General features: G+C 37.5%; 1 protein-coding gene across 1 annotated transcript in view; it reads left to right on the forward strand.

Moving 5' to 3' along the window:
* The window catches only part of GLIS3 (GLIS family zinc finger 3), a 156,171-nt gene that overhangs the window by 92,377 nt on the left and 40,733 nt on the right, over positions 1-23,061 (forward strand). Inside the window, exons 4-5 of the mRNA XM_067315222.1 lie at positions 16,296-16,457; positions 17,933-18,043. Of these exons, the coding sequence (XP_067171323.1) occupies positions 16,296-16,457; positions 17,933-18,043 (273 nt within the window). The remainder of the gene's footprint in view (positions 1-16,295; positions 16,458-17,932; positions 18,044-23,061) is intronic.

The raw sequence follows: 23,061 nt of genomic DNA on the forward strand, positions 1-23,061 counted from the left end.
GCACTAGTGATATGTTTTAAGGATTTTTACTTAGTCATCCATTAATTTGCTTTGGTGAAGTTCAAAGCTTTTCATTCTTTCCCTCAGAAAGCCACATGGCTCATCCCCCTTATGCGTCTGAACCTGTAGGTATTTTGGCTTTTGTTCTTGTTGGCTCCATCCAGAAGCAGTAAAAATAAAGGTATAGTCATTCGTTTATTATTGTCTAAAATGTTCTTTAGGTTTTCCACAATAAGTTGTGGCGCCAGATATACAACAGAAATAAGTAAATGTCTCGTAACTCACTCACTGAACAATGGACACAGGCCCTTAACTTTAGTAATAAACCATGCTTACCAATCTCCATTTTCAACTTATTTCTACTTTATGCATCTCATTCTTCTTCCTGGCCTTGTGTTCTTCTGACTGGCTTCTCTAATCTCAGCCCTGGAGTTTATTCCCAGAGTGGGCTGCTTCTGTAAAGTCTGTAAACTCCTTTAAGGCTTCCCTCAAAAATTGTATATCATGCATAATATGAAAAAAAATCTTGTATCCTTCAAGACTTGCAATTACTCCATTAACACCCTAATTATTTATTACTGAATTCCTTAATTTACACTTTCTCGTCCCTGCTTTGTAATGATCACTTAAGCTGAAGCCCCCATTGCATGTTAAGGACCACTTGTGTAAGATGTGTAAGGAACATTCAGGGGAAAGAAAAGGATTGCTGGATGCATTGGAGGACCTAGGCTGTAGAGCAGAAAAATTTATTCCCAAGTCAGTAATTATGTTTCTACATCATTGCCATGCTACTTTTCTCAAGAGCCCTAGGGAAGCACACCTCTAAACCATGCCTGACATGAAATGAGTACAATTGCTTTATTAAGCTAGGTAGATGTCTTTGATATTTCAAAGGCTGGCTGTGGAATATAAATGCTAGGAGTATAAATGCTTTAACTTTGTCATAGAGGTGGATAATGAAAAATATACCTGCGTCCTCATTATCATTTTTAGCATATTCCTCAACTTTTCCTCTATTAAGTTTTGCAGAGATGAGTGGCTTTTTTGCCTCACTATGAAGGAACTCTTTTGCTTTGATTTGTCAAGGTCCCTTTACCACAAGATGAGGATTTTGTTTGCTGCAGGTGGTATCTCAGAGGGCCCTGCATGTGGCTTAAATGTACACAGCTTTTCAAGAAGATCCGCATGGTCTTATCTCACCTTCTTCTGATTCTGAGGATTTGATCCCCCCCTAGCCCAGGCCCTGTGGCAAGAGAAACAAGAATCCCGTAATGAGCATGAATGTCGTTAGGCAGAGGCTGCTGACTGCTGAGCTTTTTAGAAAAAAAATGTGATGCCCCAGCCACAGTTTTACAGCCAGCAAGCATGTGCTGACAGCTCTGCTGGGCGTCTTCCCGCTCTGTGTCTTGCTTGGTCCTTCAGATTGCATCCTGCTTGCTCAGTTTTTACCCCTAATTGCTGGTCCTGTTCTTGCCACCCAGACACATTTGCTCATTTAGCTGTGGCTCTGCCTGCTTCTGAAATGATGCCCAGCCCTAATACTTGTACTCCTGGATTTTGTATGATGTTTTTTGTCTCACCGGGGACACCTTGAGTTCCTGACCTCGGTTTGTCCTGATAACCCATGGCCGGACCTCAGCCCGTGCTCTCACTGTGACCAAGCCTGCCCTAAAATACAGCAGCATGAGTCCTGGTTATCTCATCTTTGGTGACAGCAAATGTCTTCTTTTATCCACTCTGACGGCACTCTGTAAGAGGCAGGCCTTTCTACGTCTGCATAAATGGAGTTGCAAATGATGTAACATGAACTCAGTTTATTTAAACTGAGAGATGAGCTTTGGTGCTGTTAAATGGAGTCTCAGAAAGCTGTAAACCATAACTAGTGTCCAAAGGATGATGGTCCTTCCTTTTTTTTTTTTCTGATATTAAGAGGGAGGAAGGAGAGGAGGAATGGCAGTTTTGTTTCTTTTTCCTTTTGCGTATATTAGTTCTTTGCAGTTAGGTAGATCACACCAAAAATAGGAAAATAACTTCAAGAGCTTTCTCTTGCTGTTATTTTCACTGGCATGGGATCAGAGCAAAAAGCTTTTGCATTTTGACTCGGCACATACGGGTGAGGTGATTTTCTATCATAAGAAGAAAAGGGTAGCTCTTTCTACTTGTAACATTCTCCTTTTACTTCTGTTTTTTCGTTAAGATTTCTTAACTTCCATTTTAAATTTAAAGCATAATCATTAGATTTTAATTGATTCTGCTGCAAAGAAATATATAAAAGCTAAAGCTTTACCTTTTCCAACCCCTGGCTCCAAGTATCTTCTCTTCCTTTTGGTTTTCTCATTCCTAGCTTAGTCATAACTATCAGTCAGATCTGTTGGTCATTTAAAAAATTATTTTCTTTCTGTGGCTGCACAGCACTGAAGTCCTGCATTGCCAGCACCTAACCACTCTTGTCACCATCTCCTCACAGTTATGTCTTGCTTGCCTCATGTCCATGTGGCCTTCTGTCTTGCCCTCATGCATCTGGAGAGCTTGCTCACCAGGTGGGTTTCTGTAAGCATTCCCAGGTCTGTTTTTAACTCAGAAGCTTATGACACGTGGGACGGTTGTCTGAGCTGCCATGAATTTCGGGATTAAGTTCCAGATAGTCAAAAGCTTTTTTTCAGCTGAGGAAATCAAATGAAGCAAAAAAGCTTCTTTCTGCCTTTATTCTTATTACACTTCCCAGCAGGGTGGAAGACTGAAGAATGCATACTCCAGTTTCCAAAAGAACTTCTAATATATGTTCTTTATCCATAAGGTACAGGACTTAATCCTTTCTTTATACTTTTTTTTCTTCCTTACTAAACAAACAGGACCTAACTGGAAAAAGCTGAGAGTGCAAAGCAGCCAAGAATAGAAAACATTTACTGAGCGGGGAAGTGAGTTTTGAATGTTGCAGGAAATTTGCATATGGATTACTTGCAGGGTAAAAAAGAAACATCTTCTGCCTGTTTGTTACTGCAATGGACTCCCACCGACTACAATACAGGCACTTTTGCCTTGTTTTCCCCAACTGTTCTTTTTTGCTCTCACTCTCTCTTAAACCGTAGGGCAAATATTCTGCTTTTTGCCATGAAAAGAGAGCTGAGTAAGTAGCTGTGCTAGGAAGAAGAAGAGAGTCTTAGAGTTTTAAATGTTAAGTCATATTGTTGAATTCTCCTTAAACTGGAGACAAATGAGGAAAAGACATAAGGCTACATGGCTAAACAGCTCAAAATGCATTTCCCTCCAAACTTTCGGTTCCTTAATTTAATATACTTATTACAGATAGGAGTGCAAATGCAAGATCTTGGTATGATATTTTAAATAAATCAACAGAATCCTACTATTTGTTCACTATGAGGTGCTGCAGAGCTGTTCAGCTACCAGTGTTATGTCAAGGCACCATAATTATCATAGATTGTGGTCTGAGGATTAGGAAACTAATTCTGCATTCCTTGCATATCCAGAATTCCCACTGATTTCAGTGGAAACGATGCATATTCAAACAATGCAAAATTGGGGTTTGTTCATTAGGACAGAACTGATACAGTACAGGCTGGCAATAATACCCATGTTTAAGATTGCTGAAGACTTTGCATTACCTCTCTTTTCAGTTTTTGCATTTTTGCTGAATATTGACTTTTGGGGGAGTTTCTGTTCTGTATTTTTTCAGTAGCCTTACAGATTCTAATCTAAACACTTTTTAATAAAGCATGAGCTAATCTGACTTAAAACTAATCTGTTTATTTCTCACCTTTTCCCTGGGAGGAGAAAAGTTTGGCAAGGAATGCCCCGTTTTGGTATCTGTGAGGATTGCTTTTGTTGTTTTTTTGTTGTTACCATTTCTGAGCTAACATTGTGGTGAATACTTTGCTTATTCAGAAATGTAGTTATTGGGGCAGCAAAAGCAGTAAACGGATTCATGTCAAATTCAGCAAATAGTTCAGCTGACTGAAGAATACAATGAAACAATGGGAACAAAGGGAAGCAAGGGGAAAAGTCTAAATGTCATTTTCACACTTTCAAAATCGATCTTTGATTTTTAATTTTGCCATAGCATATTTCTTTTAAAATATGCAAAAATGTAATGTGGAGTAGTTTTTAAAACTTCTGAAATTCATAAAATGAAAATTTAGATTGATCTTGATTTTTTTTAATTTCTTGTTATTTAGTTTTGGGGTATGTGGACTGGATTTTAAAAACTACAAGTATATTCTGGATAACTTGAGCCATTCAAGTGAACATGATAAAAATGTAAACCCAAATTAACCATTTGAAAGTGTTAGAAAATGCTGGATGCTTGTCAATGAATATGGCCATGTGTGCTATCTCTGTGTACTTTACAGGTCTTCAGGTAGAAATATCACAAGGTAACATATTCTTGTTTGCTTTTTGTGTACAATCGTCTGGATTAAAATTTTATGGAAAAATCAGTATGAGATGGCAGTGTTGTGGTAGAGAGCAAGTATTAAGAAATGTAGGTAGAAATAGCTAATAAATATGGTGTATATTCCCCAAATAGATGGAAATTCAAAGTTAGCATTACACTTAGAAGATATTGTTAGCTATGAAAATGCACAGATTATGTTCTTAACTTTTTCACTAGAAGACAGTGCAAGAAATAAAACTTGGAGGAACTTATTTAAAAGGAGATTTATCTTGGGACCCCAAACCCCATTGCATTTTTGTCACCACTGTGTGTTTATTATAAAACATTATTAATGGCAGAGGTAAGGCTGTTCAGCTTAAGCGCACATATTCAGTCCCACTGTATGACCCTATCCTTTCCAGTACTTTCTTGGTCTCAGTTTCCTTTGTGTAGAACAAAAGAGTAATGTTTCCCCACTTTTCTTACATAGATGTTTGAGGGATTAATTTATATAATAATATTCAAAATGATATTTAAAAGAAAAATGCTAACTTCTTTGAAAAAACAGACTGTAACAGTTATTTAATTAGACATCTGTAATTACTGTACTGAAGTTGGTTACATACCAGTCTCAATTTTAAAAAGTTTTGATTATACAGATGTAATTTCTTCTGTTTATGATTCAGCAGTTGATCCAAATGAGTAAATAATCTTTTTTTAATGTGAACAGATCATTTTGTAGGACAGCTTTTTCCTCCAAGGCCCCCTTTAACTGTGCAAAGTACTACCTTTTATGAAATGAAATGTTACAATTGTACAGTGATAGACTTTGCCCTAAAACTGCATTGTAGTTCTGAGACTGCAACTAAATCCCTTTCTCTGTTTCATAGTAAAACAGCTGCAACCCCCACTGAACAAAAAGTATTAAATCCTCAAACAAAAGCATCCAATGTAAAGGGTGTTTGTTGTCAAATTTCCCTCATATTTTTGAAGAAAGTTTTAAGACTGAGATTTAGTGCTATACTAATGTATTTCCTTTAAATGTAAAAGAAAATATACTTTTTGTCAAACTACAGTCTGAAAATCAAAAAATCCTAACTTTAGCCTTAATTCTGTCATAGACTTAGTAGCATGATCTTAATTTTCTTATCATTTCTTTTCCAGATAAATAAGACTGGTTGGTTCACATACATCTTTTTATAGATAGTTCATAAAATAGAAAAAAAAATAATAAGAACTATTAATCAAGAGGTTTTGTGCCTTTTGGAATCTCTGTTGGCTCTTCCAGCGTGGAATGAAAATGCTTCTTTCTCATGTTATGGTCTGAAATGGACCGTGAAAATTCCATGGATTAAGAGACTTAAATCTCTGATTGATTCAACAGGAGTGTAAGAGACAGGGAAGCCCTACCTACCTGGTGGAAAAATGTCAAATTCATAACATCATAAGAAATTTGCAAAAAATGCTGTTCCCTGATGAGGTTGTTGTGTAATGAAAAATCTGAGACTTGTTTTTGGTTGTTGAAATTGAACACTATGCTTCTATGTATCCCTAAGAGAGTGAGCTTATTTGGTGAAAAGGTACTCCTCAAACTATCACAAATATTCTGTTTACGTGTGTAAATTAAAATTATCTTTATGCAAGGAGGTATATATAATTGAGCCAGTTTAGCAAAAAATTCAAAAAAGAATGCCAGTGCAACAGGTATGTAAAAATTTGCTTTAAAAATGAGAAAGTTGCTTTTTCAGTGTATTGTTCGGTGCATTTTTCTAACCTTGAATTTCTAAACACAAGTCAAGGTTTGACCAAGCATATTTCTTTTTTGTAGTGATGCCTCTTCCTGTTTATATTGCGCTTTTCTGTCTTGGGCACTTTAAGTTGAACAGCACTTTACATAAACAAATAATGAATTAAATATGCCTTATGCTCTTGCTTTAATAAAAACTCTGTAACCAGACCCTTTTATTGACATCAGTGTCAGTTTGTCTAAATTGGAGCCATTCAAACTTTTTTTTTCAGGGTAACTTCTCTTAAGTGCATAATATTTTTGGACACAAAGTTAGTATTTATGGACATGTTTTACTGTATTCTAACATATTTTCTTTAAGCAAATGCTGTGCACTTGAGAAATAAAATGGAACACTCATTTCTTTCATTTTGTTCTTGACACTGATCCATATGGCTTTTCTAAACTAAAAAATTATTTCCATAAGAAAAATAAACTTTGCCTCTGTAAATAAGTGGAGTTTACTAATAGAGTGTATGCCAGATAGCAGCAGGCCCTGTGTACATATGCTGAGGGTAGAAAGAGTCTCATACCCAGGTCTGGGAAGAGTGGTGGATAGACCAGCTGGTTGCACTGCCATTCAGAGGGACCTCAACAGGCTGGAGAAATGGGCAGAGAGGACCCTCATGGAGTTGAACAGATGGAAATGTCAAGTCCTGCCCTTGGGGAGGCACCCATGCACCAGTACAGGCTGGGGGCTAACCAGCTGGAGAGCAGCTCTGCAGAGAAGGACCTTGGGTCCTGGTGGACACCAAGGTGACCGTGAGCTAGCAATGTGCCCCTGTGGCCAAGAAGTTCTGGGCTGCATCAGGCAGATCATTGCCATCAAGTGGAGGGAGGTGATCCTTCCTTTCTGCTCAGCCCTGGTGAGGCCACACCTGAAGTGCTGGATCCAATGCTGGTGTCCCAGTACAAGGGAGACATGGACGTAATGGAGCAAGTCCAGCGAAGGGCCACAAAGATGTTTAAGGGGCTGGAGCATCTGTCATACAAGGAGAGGCTCGGGGGGATCTTATTAATATATATAAAGACCTGGTGGTGGGGAGTAAAGAAGGTGGAGCCAGACTCTTCTCCATGGTGCCCAGCAATAGGACAAGAGGCAACGGGCAAAGACTGAAACATAGGAAGCTCCATCTGAACATAAGAAAGAGCTTCTTTACTGTGGGGGGTGACTGAGCACTGGAACAGGTTGCCCAGAGAGGTTGTGGAGTCTCCATCCTTGGAGATACTCAAATCCCAACTGGACAGGGTCCTGGGCAACCTGCTTTGATTGCCTCTACTTGAACAGGGTGGTTGGATCAGTTGATCTCCAGAGGTCCCTTCCAACCTCAGTTATTCTGTGACTCTGTGGTTCTGTCTGTAAAAAGCTGTGCAAAATATTTTACAGTGTCAGCTGTGGGATATGTAGCGTGTGTGGCAATCGGGAAGCTGGGATGCTACTGCAAGGGTAAGAGTCTACCATTAGTCTTAGTTCAGCTCCCTTACGGCCTGCTCGCTACCTGTTCTGCACCAAGGCAGAAGCCTAGGCGCAAGAGAAGAGCAGTGCAGGTTGTCTTACACAAAAATAAGTGCAACTGAGGCAGCCAAAGAGCACTGCCTGTCTTCTGTGGCTGGATTAGAGGACCATCCTAGTGCTTTCCTGTCTTGAAATATTTGTATCGATGAAAAATGTCAATCAAGCAATATATCTATAAATTACTGTAATAACAAATACTTTGACAGTATTTGTAGAACAGTTTGTTTGTTTTAGGTTTTCAGTCTGAGTTTGCATGTTTATGTATAGAATAGAATAGAAATGCGTATTTCTATTTCTGTATATAGCTATTTCTGTGTATTTCTATTTCTATGCATAGAATGGTAATAGAATAATTCTAATGTAAATTTGGGCGGAGAGTTCTGGTGAGAAAGAACCCTTTATACTCAGGTTTATTCTCTTTTTGGGCTATGGTTTAAAAGGATCCCTGCTCCATTATTCCTATCTTTTTTTTTCTTCTAGTGTAATGGAGATCAAAATTTAGTCCTTTGTGAGATTCACAACAGCAAAAACTCTGATGTATCAGAAGTTCCCCAGTAAGAACATGATTTACAGTCCCTCATCTCCATGTCTGAAAGTGTATGGTCTCAACTGGAAGCGCATCTCTTACATGAGATCATGTTATCTCAACTGTGGAATTGACCTCCTGTTTGAATTTGTGCTGGAGAGGAAAATATCTTCCTGCACATATTTTTAAAAATACCTGTGAGTGAATTACTATTTTTTTCCTCCATCAAAGCATAGTTCTTCTTAGTTTACTTCTAAATTTACTGGCTGGAGGAAGTGCTCAAGTCTTTTGAAGAGCTTAGTAATAACAGGAGCAGCTTTAACAGTGAACAAGTTTAAAACTGGGTCAACTTCTAGTAGCAAAAGCATCATGAATGGTGTCCTCAGTTATGAGAGGGTCAAAGACAACCTGTTGGAAAAGACAGGGAAGAAGAGAGAGAAAGGAGAAAAAACAGAAAAGATCAGGAGCGCTGTCTTCCGAAAGGAAGCAATGAAAGAATTCCCAAGTTGTTCATCCTTCTTCTAATAGTTTCTTTCATATGACTTTTGAATTGGTACCAGCTGATGCCTTCAGTAATAGTTTCTTTTGAAGGGACTTGTCATAATATTTACCTTCTCTATAGCAACAGAAATAGCTTCCAAGGCTGAAATGGCCATGCTTACTAAAACTAATGAAAACAAGAGACTTTACTATGGCGAATGAGTCTCTGACACCTTTATTTCAGGAGATAAATAAAATCCAGTGTACCATGCTTCACTTCAGCTGAGGTATTTGTATCTCTGGGCATGGTGCTTACCTGCAAAGTAAGAAGGTAGAGCGCTGTGCAGATCTCTTTGTATCTCCAGAATATTGAAATGAGATGAAGAAATGAGCATGTTACACTTCTTATCAAGAACATATTAAAAAAAAAGGGTCATCTGCAAACAGAGCTCTCAAGTAAAGAGAGTATTGTGAGTGGGGACAGCTCCCTACCCATTTTCCTTGTCCACTTTTGCTGTGATTTGATTGGGTTCTTGCTCCACTGTTCCTATTTGTCCTGTCAGAATTGTTCTCTGTGAATAGCAATCGCCTTAAAAAGGAAATTAAAGTTATATTTTATTGATGAGCTCAAATAATCAATCTACATACAGAATTACTCAGTGGAGTGCATACAGTGTGACTGGTAAAGTGAGAATTTCTTTAAAGAGGATACAGGAGACTAGCCTGTCTTGCACACCTGTCTGAAAAAGTAGTCCAATTCAAGTTTCCATATGCTAAACAAGGTGCAACTTTTTGCTGCTTTAATGTCTCCTTAGTTCTGTTGATTTATTTACATTTTTTCAGTTATAGCAGCAGTACGTATCTAGCCAAAGAGATAAAATTATTGGAGAATTAAAATCAGATTAGGATATAGTTTATTAATCATGATTCTATACACAGACAAAATAATATATGTGCTCCTTAGATAAAATCTGTTAAAATATGAGCCATCTGTACCACTGATTATTTCAATAGCAGTCTTACATCTACCTCATATTAATAACTTTTCATAAATCTATTTATTGAATATAATAAGTCTTTTATTTTAAAATAGGAAGTGCGAAGAAGATAAACAAGTAACAATTTACTTCAGGCTTTGTCATGGTCTGTAATTATCTTTTATTTGCATTCATGCTTATGCAAAGCAAGATCTTGATGTTTTTATGGAATCTGCCAGAAATATCTGAAGTGGAGATACTGCAGTGGAGGGCAATCTTCCATTCTGAGATGAAAAAAGAAAGCAATTACCTATTGACTTCAATAAGCTGTGGACTAAATGCTCATTGAATGGTCTGGCAAACAAACATCTTCTGTAATCATCTGCCATGAATATAACCTTAGTCTTTTGTTAGTTACTGGAGCAAATAATTCCAAAACACTGTATTATTTCATAAGCTTAACTATAAAAGCAGAAAAAAAAATCCCAGCCTTTGCACAGCTTTGAGAAAAACAACCTTCTACAAGCACTGTGCATCCACAGAAACAATCAATCACCATGTCATAAAATGTACTCCATTCAGACAGAAATGGTTGTGCTATAGTGAAGTGTTGCTCTGAATGTTACTTTCTTCCCTGTTTAAATGCTTTAAGGGTTGAAAGCACACCACTCATTTTACATGAAATGAACCTGGGCTTTTAAGTCTTAGCTGTGGAATGCAGTGTCCTTGTTGGTGAGCACCTGATGTGAGTAGTCTGAGTGACATCTGACACTAATTATATGTGTCATTCACAAGATTGCCAGGCAGGAGAATATGGGTGAATAATAAGCTATTTTAAAGGTTTTGATAGGAGGTCTTACTCTCAATTTTTTAAAAGCCCTTGTGTCTCTTGCATGTCTCCTGCTAATGCGGTTGAGGAAGGGAAATGGTTTTTAGAAGACAAATAGGGTTTGAAATGCATCATTCTTGTTTGAAACCCCGATGAAGAACAGCTTTTATATCTCTTCTTGTAGTAATCTGCAAAGCTGAGGAAAGATATTTTGTCCTTGTCATACCACCTTGTCTTGTTGCTGGCACAGAACCTACCCAGTCAGCGTATCATACTCAAAATTAATTGGCAGATAGACATAAAAGGAGTTTAAGTAATTAAATTGTTCTTTATCTGCTGATAAATCTTTGAGAAAATATTACATGACTATCGAACCATGCAGAGTTTTGGTTTTGGGCCTAATGTATGTGGGACTCTGGATTTATGTTTTCTTCTGTACTTTTTATGGATACCATTTCCTCCATTTCCATGGCTGTTTATTACAACATCAATTACAATTCAGAAATGGTTTATATTTTCATTCAAGTGAGATTCTCCAAAGCTTTTAATCTAAAATTTTTATTTTCCATGTTTATGGACAGTTTATGAATATTACTAGATTAGGCAAGTCAAGTAGCAACTGAAAGCAATCTCAAACAATGCCTCACTGGTCAATATCCAGCCAAGGTGTGAGGCACAGGCAGCAATTTTTACTTTCTTTGAGCAAGCAGTCTCATACTTACCCTGATAGATCAGTTTGGATCTTTCAACACATAGTGGGGCAAGTTTTCTTGCTCTTGTTTCCAAAGACTAGAAGAGTTTTTACAGAAGACGCATCTACATGGTCATACGCAGTCAGGATTAATGTGGGTTTGCCAAAAGCAGGAGCTAATTCTGATGTGAACTGTGTGCATCTGTGAGCCCGCGATATGTCCTGCCTGTGTGGATGCAGTAAGGGAGGCGCAGTCCCGTGCCGCTGCAATGCCGTGTGCCCTTGGACCAGCAGTCACACCCGTGGTGCTTAGTGAAGGAAGGGCATGGAACATAGAGATCTTGGTTATTTACATGCATTCTCACAAAAAAAGGTGTTTGCTAGGGTGAAACTTCTTGTCTTCCTGAATTTGGAAAGCCAGGAATGAATTTTTCCCCCTGAAATGTAGCTTAGTTTCTGGGAGCGGTTTTTTGGTCTCTTTTTGCATCATCAAAGGTTGACCATGGCTGAATAGGATACTCTGCCAAACAGGGTCATATTCTGCAACCGTTCAGGGATGCATCTGAAGTGCCTGGTTAGTTCATCCCAGGTGTGTACGTAGGGTTGGGTAAATTTCCTCCAAGTCAGTTTGTTGGATTTGGACAGTTCTTCACCTGTTGGTCCACCATGGGCCACAGCTGACCTCCTGAGGTTGTTCGGTCGTATCTCCTCCGATCCTTTCCCTACATCGCAGCCCGTTGGGGAGACGTCGCATCTCCTGCTGCTTGCCTGAAGCATACATTCTGCTTTGCTGAAGACTGAAATATTTTCTGTCTCTAAAGTATTTAAGTTTGTTTTGGGGACTTTGGGAGGTCACTGCACAGCTGGTGATAAACAGGTAGTCAGCTGTTACAATTTAATGGTTATAGGAAAGTTTATGTATAACAAAATAAAATTAAAAAAAAAAACCCTCCCCTAACCACTTGGGAACATGTGATGAAATTACTTCATTTCAATATTCCTTAAAATATTTTCCCCCATATGGCAATAAGCTAGAGAAATGTTTATCCTTAAAATGGTTACACTTGAAAAATAGAAAATGATCTCCTCAAATGCAGTGATGCTGAAAAACATCGAAGGACCACAGTGTATAACTGATTGATAACAAACTGCTGTTAAGAGGCTAAATGTGAGAATATCAGAATAAGACAGTAATATTGTGTTGTATTCAATGAGACATTACTGTACAATCAAATTTGGCTCTGGTGTCCACATTTCAAAAAAGCATTTGGTTTTTTTCGTCTTGGTTTTAGAAGCAGTATCTGTGAAAGTATAACAAAGCATATTTTATAGTGAGAAAGCAACAAATTTTGATGTGTATAGATTATTTGGGAGAAACTTAAGTGACTCAGTAACATTCAAAAACTAGCTAAGATCTTTTACTTTACATAGCACATCAGTATAACAGAAGAAGACAAGATAAAATACAATGTTTGGATGCTGAAATAAAACCAATTCAGACAGGAAAATAAATAATATTATGGGATAGTTTGCTTAAGAAGAAGCCAGACTGTTTGTCATTGACTTTTTAAATCAAAACAGGGAACGTTTCTGTGGATGGATCAGACTTTGGACAGAGATAACTTACCAGAGCAAGGTCTTGGGTCTTTGTTACACAGGTGATCAAACTAGATAATCTAAACAGCTGCTTTTGCAATTAAAACTTTTTAAGCGCTTGGTCACTGAAAGGCTGCTATGAAGATTGAAGTGTCCATGCCATCATGCTGTCCCTACAGTGCAGAGGTCTAAATGTATTTTATAATGAAGTCTGCTGTCTCCTTCAGCACAGGACTTTCATGGGTATATTGCATCCAGCAGTGCATTGCACGCTAGGTGGGTTGGCTTATGTACATCTATGTTGCTATATTGTATATTTTATGGAATAGTTGCCTAGTATGCTGAATACTGTATGTTTATTTATGTGTATACAAACATATAAATATTAAAAACTCTATTTCAAAGAGAACTCCTAAGTTAGGAAGCACAAAGGCAGGAAATTGACTTTATGAGCTAGTTAATGGTTTCAATTCGCATGCAATGGTAAAAATAAAAACAAAGTAACTATGATTTCTTCTTTGCAGTTTAGGAGAACATTACACAGTTAATTCCACATAATACTTCCAGAAAATCTGGATTAACCAGGAATACATTTAGCAGTGTTAGACAGCTTCAGTATGCCAAATGCATGGCATGTACTTAAGTGACTAAATGTAATAAAGGTGTTACATCCTCTTCCCCTGCCATACTTAATAACTGGGAAACTATGAAGATTTCCATCTGAAAATATAACTGCCTTCCACTTGACTTCTTATTCCCATAGGTAATCATGTCTTATGTGGAATACTTTCACTGAAATCCACTTAGCTGGGAAGAATGTCTATTCTGTGTTGTTCAAAAAATGTCCTTTCACTCTGTTAATCTTAAGTGTCAAAGATTCCCAACACTTCCAAAAGTCTGGTTTTTGGAGTTAATGTTCATTAACAATTGTCTAAAGACAGTCTTTCCGATAGTACAGGCTTGTATTTTCCATTTTTTGCTAGAATGGCCTTTTTAGTGGGTGTAAAGGATTCTTTAAAAGTTGCCATTTTTTTAATTTTTAAGGTAACATTCACCAGTTCTGCTCAGTTCAACATTTTATCCCATTTCAGTTAAATGCTAATTTTACAATGACATAAACAATTATTTACACATATACTCACTTTTTTATATTCCTTTAGATTCAAGGTTTATGTAATAATTTGTGAACAAAAAATGAAACAGAGGGCCTGCTTTTTGAACATCTGCCCTGGGCTGAGTTTTATTCTGTAAAATTGAAAGTCACTTGAGATACTAGAGTTAATTTCATATATATATATAGTTTAGTTACTGTAATTGTATTTTAGTTGCTGCTAGAATAGAACGGTGTTCTTTTATAAATTAGTAAGAAATAATAAATTGTCTACATGGATTATCAATACTCTCCGTAGATTTCTTTGTTACTTTAACATAGCTGCTCTAAGGATTTGCTCCTTAGCAAAGGATTTGCCTTTGCTAAGGCCATTTGCTCATATCAGTCTTTTGTTGTTCATCTTTTCTGTGCTTATTCAACTTTTTACTTTTTCCTTTAAAATATATTATTTTTGTTCAGTCAATTGTAAAAGGAACCTGATATTGTGTGCCTGCCTAAATTTTTCTGTTCATCATGGAGTATTTTCTAATAATATTTACGAAAATGTAAAAATAGTTTTACACAATATTTGGCTTGTACACACAGAGACTGAGTGCTATACGTACAAGCATAAATGAATTCTTAGTGATCAATCCTGGATAGTCTTAGAAGCATTGTAGGCTTGTTTTGAATAAAAGGGTGGGATATAAAAAAAAATTGCATGGGTTTTTCTGAAATTTATGTGTGAGAGAGAAAGAGAAAATTGCATTTAGGTTGTAGTAAGGGTTGGGTCATCCCCTTTCTTAACCTTTTATATTTATTTTTAATATTGCTTCTTCATAGTTAATATTGTATCTATTTTCCTATATACTATAGTTGCCTGGATAACATTCAGTCTGTCTTTCCTTCTGTTGCTAAAAGTAAACAAATGCAATTACGGAGTGTTGCCCAGAAATTCACTCTCCCTTTATTCCATTATGGAGTTTTTTTGGGACACTTTTTATTTCTTATCTTCATCTTCTCCCTGCACTTTATTCTTTGGAATTGCAACTGTGTCGTGCATCATTCCAAAAAACTGAAGTGCTTAAAATTAAGTGATTAAAATTTGATATCCTGTTTTTCTCTTTTTTGGGGTCTTACTTTCATGCTGATTAGTAACAAATGCATGCTAATTATGATCAGATTATGTGAGGGTTTTCCAGCCTGTGCTTTTGTAAACATATGGATTCACTAAATAAAATACAATAAATTCATTTACTGTATATTACTTCAACATTAATTGCCCAGTTCTTCTCAACTAATTGAGTAGGAAGAGAAATGCTCAAAAGTTTCATATTAGAATGTTGGAAATGATTGACATCTCTGTTAATGCAGTATTATTTCTGCAAGTATACAAGAACTACACTCTTGTATGTTACACAGCAGATGCTTTAGATGCTGCACAGTGGAATATGCAGTAACTGAAACTAATGAGGTCAGTTGATCTTGACTGATAGAATTGTAAAGGCCTATCCATCTAGCAGTCATAAATATTCAAGTCTAATTGACATCAAAGGTACATAAAAATGTTGATGTCAAACAGAACTGATGGTTTTTAGTTTCCCCTGAGCTAAAGGATGCCATGGGAATGCAACAGGTGAAGAACTGGTGTTCTGCTCATGTGCACTTAGCTTCCTCTGTAAACGCATACCTTGATTAGGTGTACGTTAGGTGTATTCTGCATGATTATTGGTTACCCATATGTATTAAATCCTATTTTGATGGACTCTAATGACGAGCCGTCATCTTTAGTACCTAAAACATCTACTTATGGCAGAAGGGTGAAGTAATATTTCAAAGGTCATTTTACTACCATTGAGGGTCAGTGATTTGTAATGATGCAAATAGGTGTGAGGTGATTACACCTGGCTTTTGAGGCTCTTTTTTTACTTTTTGCAGTGCCATCAGCAAAGCAATGCAGATTAGTATTTCCCTGTGCAGGTTTTGTTGATGCCATGTAGATGTAGCTGGTGCTGAGAGATGCCTGCGTTCAGATCCGTTGGTGATACCCCAAAAAGCGCAGGGCTGAGCAGCTGGTAGCACTGGACATGGGAACCTCACAAAGACCATTTTGCTTCCCACTTGTTATTGGGAAAATCAGCTGGGACAAGCTTCCCCAGACGCTGAGCTCAGAGCCGCCTGGTCACTCCAGGTCTCAGGTTCCCACCTGTGAAATGTTGTCCAAGCGGCTCAAATCCGTCAACTCTGCGTGCACTGAGGAACACGTGGAGGATCTTGGGTGTTCTCAGGGCTGGAAAGGCGCCCACTGTTGGAGGCTGAAGCTTTGGAAAGCCCCTTCGCCCTTCCTCGCAGTAGTCATCGTCGAAGCTTGCTGCACCTGCCTTTCTGTAACACTGTTTTGCTCTCTTTTCTAGTTTGAAGGCTGCAAGAAGGCCTTTTCCAGACTGGAAAATCTCAAGATTCACTTGAGGAGCCACACGGGCGAAAAGCCATACCTCTGCCAGCACCCCGGCTGCCAGAAGGCCTTCAGCAACTCCAGCGATCGTGCAAAGCACCAGCGGACCCACCTGGACACGGTGAGAAACTGAAGCCCCCGCTGCGTCTTCTGTACGTGGGACAGTGCTGCTCTCCGGGGCTGGCGGCAGCAGCTCTCCCCTAACTTTGGGCAGGGTGAGGAGTCTGTTAAGGCTGTTTAAGTCGTTTCGGAAATGATGCAGTGATGGGAGCATGAACATTGCCAAGGTGGACCAAACAAGTTGGTTGGTAAAAAACCCCCAGCTCCATGAGCCTAGCCGCAGGCAGAGGGAGGAATTTCTCACCTGGAGGTGATCTTTAGGGACCCTTAGTCACTATACAAGACACAAAAATCGCCTGTGATTGTAACCATTAGCTTCTGGCAAAAATGCAGATGAAATTAAAGTTCAGGCACAAACTAGAAAGTCAAAAGAGGACAAGTAATTTGGGAAACCTAAAAATTTTCATGCCAAGAAATTGTTGCTTGTGAATTTGAGTCACAGTTGAGGTTTGTTTAATAAACACATTTCATTTCATAACAAAGCAAAATCAGGTTTAGGAAGAGACAAGCAGTTTCCAAAGGGCAGAAGTCCAGAAGAAAAAAAAAACAGAAACAATGCCATTCAAATTAGTTGGCTCTCACAAAACTTAATTGATCCATTTTGAATAGCAGAAAGTACGACTGGTAAGTCAGCCGTTCGTAAAAGTGTGTTTTTGGAAATGCTTTGTGAAGAGTTACTGGCTAAACTATGAAATAGCTAATTTCAGCAGTTGGACCTAATGGTTATTTAATACTCTGTATTGTGGACCTACAAGTCTTCAGGGAAGACAGGCAGGTTAGAGCAGTTAGAAGAAGAGATTTATAGACTATCTGGCAAATTAGACTGTTTTTTTTAAAGCAAACTGTAAGATACTATAGAACTGGTTTCTTCCTAAAAAGGCATACATGTTATTTGAATATATGAGCTGGAGAAGGTTGTTTACTTCAGATATATCCTTGTGTGCAATACTTTTGATACTTTAGAATTCAATGTTTGCTTTGGTTTTTGCTTGCTTTCTTTGTACTGTAGTAAACTAACATTTTTTCTTGTTCTCTTTCTCTGAAACAGATTTCTTCTATAACTCTAAACAGTCTATCCAGGCCTTTACTGCAATTTCTTTACCTGATTCACTAAAGATTGTAATTTCTGATTAAGTCAAAGATTGCTCTGAGGGTAGAATTGTGAGTATAACCAGCAATATTTGTTGTATTGAATTAAAAAAAAAAAAGTAACAATGAAAGATGCCATAATGGCAATTTTTAAATGCTTTAAAAAGTTTCAGAAAAGTTTCCTTTGGTTTGTCTTCCTTATAAGCCTTACTTTCCTCCTTTACCTTTCTGATAAATTACTGGGCATTCTGCTTGTAGTAATGTACAACATAAATTTTCTGTTGTAGTGTGTCCTGCAGCATCCAAAGGCTCAAAGGAGATTTTCAACAAGCTAAAATGATCTGTGGTTTAACAGCTGTTTCTTTATCCTTTTCCTTCTTGGCTTAGAAACCTTATGCATGTCAGATTCCAGGATGTACTAAACGATACACGGACCCAAGTTCTCTGAGAAAGCATGTGAAAGCACATTCTTCCAAAGACCAACAAGCCAGGAAAAAGGTAAATTTTCTAGTGTGTTGGTCGGTATTAGAACACTGGCTTCCCTACATAATTTTTATATTAGCTGCATCAATGCATCTTAAGTACCTATGCTGATTTCAAACTGCTTGATTAGAAAAACAGTTAATGGGAAATAATAGGTCTGGTGTTCATAGAAATAATGATTTTATCTTTGACTTAATGAGGCTGATTGCTTTAATGCTCTATATTTTCTGATATGTTGATTAATCACTAACCTTATGTAATGAAACAAATTAAAAATAATTTTTGAAAAAAGAGGGGTTTTTTTTAAGTTTTGCCACTTGGTAAATACATGGTGATGCAACATCCAGTGAATGAAGCCCATCTCAGATAGAAAGATGGATTTTGAGGACAGATGGACAGTGACAGATGGACAGTATGTAAGATTAAGCTGTAGTGTAAAATTAATTATATTTTCATATGCCAGACACTTCCAATATCAAGACATTTCACAATGCTGTGTCCCTGTGGATGTCAACTCCATGAGTCAACAGTTGTTTGTATATATAAGCACGTCTTTGAAAAGCGGAGTTGCAAGCTAAGGAAGTTATTGTTTTTTTCTGAGCATTTTTCATCATATCATGTGTTAATCACTGGCACTATTGCATTAGACTGTTTAGACCACTGAGGATAAAAATCGAAGCTTTTAGTTTATAGGAAACTGGTATTGATAAAAGGGGAACTCGCATGCATTAGTGTAGGGACAGATAAACCTTTTAGAAGCAAGCCCCATATAGAAATTATAGTTTCGAAGTTTTCTGATGAAACGGATCACCGTCCATGGCAAGCGGGGCTGCAGGGAGGGCTGTGAGCTCCCTCCTGCCTGTCCCAGGGCAGCTCAGCCTCCTGCATGCCTTCTCCTGTGGCATGTAAAGTACACAGCAGTCAAGACTTTGTATCCTGAAAAATACATATACGACATATTAACTGTAACTCTCATTATGGACCCGATTAAGCTGTAGTATAACAGCACTGTAATTGAAAGTAAAATAATGAGGTATGTCTCTGTCTGATTGCATCAAATTACAATACTATGTCGGGTTTCCCTTTGTGCATTTACATTTCCCATGTGTTTTTTGTGGTTGTTGTTTTCCGCTCCTCCTTTGTGCCAAACAGTTTAAATCTGACCATTTTACTCCTCATTTTATTATCTGTGTCTGCATTTGGGGCTTAAAATTGGCTTTTTCTGCATCCTGTCTGTTTGATAAGGATTTATTTATGCCCATTGGTCACCTGAGATATGTTAATATATGGAAGGGGAAATAGTTCAAACCTGCAGAAAAACAAAAGAAAAAATGTAGCATCAATCAAGCCAGATCTTTAAAAGATGGATGAAGTTTGCCATGTATAATGTTTACAAGGCACAGCATAGTTACTGGACCTTTGAGAACTTATAATTGCTAACTCACATCATGCTTTGGTATTTGAAATATTTCCTGGCAGTAATAATAATAAAAAAGTAAGAAACAATAAACCTTTTAAGGCAGAATTAAGATTATTTATGACTTTAATTAAAAATGAAAATTGGCTTAATGTCAAAAAAGTCTTTACAAAAATGTGAATTCATCAAAAATAACCATAAAAATTCCAAGGTGATAAAGGCACAGTGGAGTAATAGTTCCAGCCCTAGGGAACTATTTTGTTGAAAAGAATGAAACCCTTTGCTGTCACACCCTGTTAGTCATGGATTCATTTAATATATCGTGCCTGACTGCTTTTAATCCTCCGTTTAACCTCCCCCTACACAGTAAGTGACATTACTTTCGTGTCTTAAGTTGCTAGCTCTCCAAGACTGTATGTACAAATGTGTCTTTGATGTTGCATAGACTTAAAGTAGCAGAGTTAAGTATATTCATAGCAGTAGAGTCAGCTACTAACTGTACTAAAACCCGGCTACACTGAGTCTTCAGCCCAGATTTTCGAGGTGCGCCTTCAAAGCTTTGACCCTCTCTGTGGCCCTTTAAGATAGGGCCAAATGATGCAATGAGAATTAACGTAGATAAATTTATGTCTCGGAATTCTTTTAACCAGCTTTTGTTCATATATATTTATGGCTTACTGTGTAGGGCAAAAATGCCTGTTTCTGCAGTTCATGTAAGGCAGTCTCTGTTCCCCCCTCCCTCCCCCTCCCCGCCATCCTCCAAATATGCTTAACTGGGAATCTCTCCAGGTAATGGGATGAAATCCTATATCCCAAGAAGTCCCTGGCACAAATACATTTAATGAATGCAGTTTAGTAAATGGCACAGGCAACTTTCATTTACTTTTTAAAGGAAAGCCAAAAAGTGAAAGGGGCCATGCCTGCTTTAGTCGTCTTTATGTGATTTCCAAAAATTCTCTGTATGTGTGACTACAAACAGGTACACAAATACCATGCAAAATCCTGGGAACAGAAGTTTAAAACGTTTGGCAAAGCATTTGAAGTATAAATCTTGTGCGTCATAATTTCAGTCCTTACTTTTAAAGTATTTTCATGGGATAAAAAGCAGTACTTCCTACTTTATTTTAAAAAGTAAGAAATCACTGACTGTGCTTGGAGTTCATCTTTCCTTGGGGAAGACTGATGGAGCTACTGAGCAGGGCAGTCAGTGACAGAAAACTTGACGGCACCCAAAATGAGAGCATAAACTGGCATCGAGAGGAACGGTAGTGCACAACATGCCCCTGCACTGTAATTAGTTTTAAAACCTGTCCTCTTCTCAGTCATCCCCTCCTTTCAACTTTGAAAGAACAGCAAACCAAGATTTTTTTTTTTTGTAAGTTGAACAGTTACCATTTGGTACTTGTTTCCACAATATGTAATAGAAGCTAAGAGCCATGTGGGTTTTGAGGAGAACAGGATATTTTTATGGATATTGAGAGTTTTCATGGCTCTATAAACTAGGATTTTAAAAAAACTCACAAGATTTGCAAGGGATATCAGTGCTTATGCTTCAGGATCGAAGTCACTACCAAACTAAATAGATCAGGGAAAAGCTTGGTTGTTCTGTACTGCTCCTTTTCAGTTTCTCACACTTTCTTCTGAAATGCCAACCACTAGTGGACACAGCATACGCAACTTAAAGCAGTCTAGATGGGTGCATCTTGGGCCTGGTGTGGAAGAAGTACTTACTTCTACATTAATACTTAAACATTAACCTTCAGGCTATCTAGGCTTGATTTACATATTCTCCTGCTTTTTCTTCTTCTCTGATTCCATTTTTATAACCTTTTCTCTTTCCATTTCCTTTTTTATTCTGCCTTCCACCTCCATAGCTCTGATTCTTTGGGAAATGCAACCCAAAATGAACGTCAGTAGGTGACTGAGGTGCGTATTCTGTGGCAATACCAGTCTGTCTGTCCCAGGTACACCTATATCCTCTGATCTTTCTTCCAGTTTCTTTCCTTCATTCTTTCCATGTACAGAATTTGTCTGAATTGTCTATTTTAAAAGCATATTGGTACATATTGCTGAAGCCCATTTAAATGTTTTACATATTGTGTGTTAGCTAAGCCTTGTCTAGCTTGGACCTCATATTAGTTAAGGATCTCAAAAACCATTTTCCACTTCCCCTCACATCAATAATTCCTAAAAGCTTTTACCATCTTCAGTGCATTTTCAGGGAATACGGGGACCAGAAATGAATGGGTTTGGCCCTTGGGTAAACTCTTTCCAAAAAGGAGAAAACTCTACTTTTTAAGTGAGTTACTTTTTGAAGCAGTAGATCTTTATGCAAAGAGGGGCTATAACAGCCTGACTGATTGTTCCGCAGGTTCGGTGGTAAATCTGCAGGATTTTTGAAAGAAAAAGACAAGGAAGTATAATTCATGAGTTGAAATTATTATTTCATTTTTTTCTGCCAAATATGCACTGATAACAGTATAGCTATTTGACTTATTTTGTGTAAGCATGTGTAACAGGATGAGTGAAGCAGGATATTTGCTTCAGCTAATGTTCGTATTATTTATTCTTCTTACAAAATGCTATTTTCTGACTTCATAAAATATCAGAACCATTTATGCATTGATTCTTTTTGGTTTAGTTGGACTCTGAAAATTGCCCTTCTGTAGTACTAGGTGCAGCTGTTTATGATAGAAATAACATCTAAGTTGGGGTGAATGTTTATGTCTGATAGATCCTACAGTTCATATATATAGAACAGCTTTAATAAGTAAGGCTACAGTTAGGAGCTTAGCTCCGCTATCGTCAACAGTGCTGAGTAATTTTGTTCCTTGAGTCATGCTGTGGAGTCTCTGATTAGGCAAAAAGTAAGATGCCACTTGTTGCAAGTAAATTTAATTTTCAGTTGGGTATACTTTGTGTTTTCAGTGAATGACAGCTGAAAATTTCTTTCAGCTGTAAATTGATGATACTGTGTCTGAACATACAAATACATAACTCTTTTAGCAAGTCTTTTTGTTAGTGAATATAAAGTTATAAAACAGAATCATTAAGAAAGCCCGCAGCCTTTACTCTTACCTGTGCAGTGATCTGAAACCAGCTTAGCAGATGAATATTATCATTATGCTCTTCATGAAGACGAATTTGTTATTGTGAGAACTAAGGCTCAGTCTTGTACAAGCACAGGAACTTTACCTTTTTTTGTACATGTATGCCATGAAAAAAATCTGCTACTTCTGCAGGAGTCTTATTGAAGAAATCTGTATTTCTAAAACTAAAGAAAAATGGTAATTCACTATTAAGTAATACACGAGTCCAACTGTGAATGGAATAGACCCTCCGCTGGCTTTTTGTATCTCCTGTGATGAACAGTGCAACATCTAATGCCTCTTTTTAAAGGTTTTCTTTTTTTAAAAAAACACATTTTCCATCACTCCAGTGGCAAAAAGATAGTTTTAATTCCATACTGCAGTTTGGCAAGGGCAAGAGCAGTTTGATAGCATCTGCCCCATCATCTGAATGATGCAGTGGCTATGCTTTTAGTTACAGTTTTCATTTTATTTATAGTTATACCAGTGGACCAAAGTTGTCATACATAACATGTCTAAAACTTGTA

Source organism: Apteryx mantelli, chromosome Z, assembly GCF_036417845.1.
Source record: "Apteryx mantelli isolate bAptMan1 chromosome Z, bAptMan1.hap1, whole genome shotgun sequence".
Lineage (NCBI taxonomy): Eukaryota > Metazoa > Chordata > Aves > Apterygiformes > Apterygidae > Apteryx > Apteryx mantelli.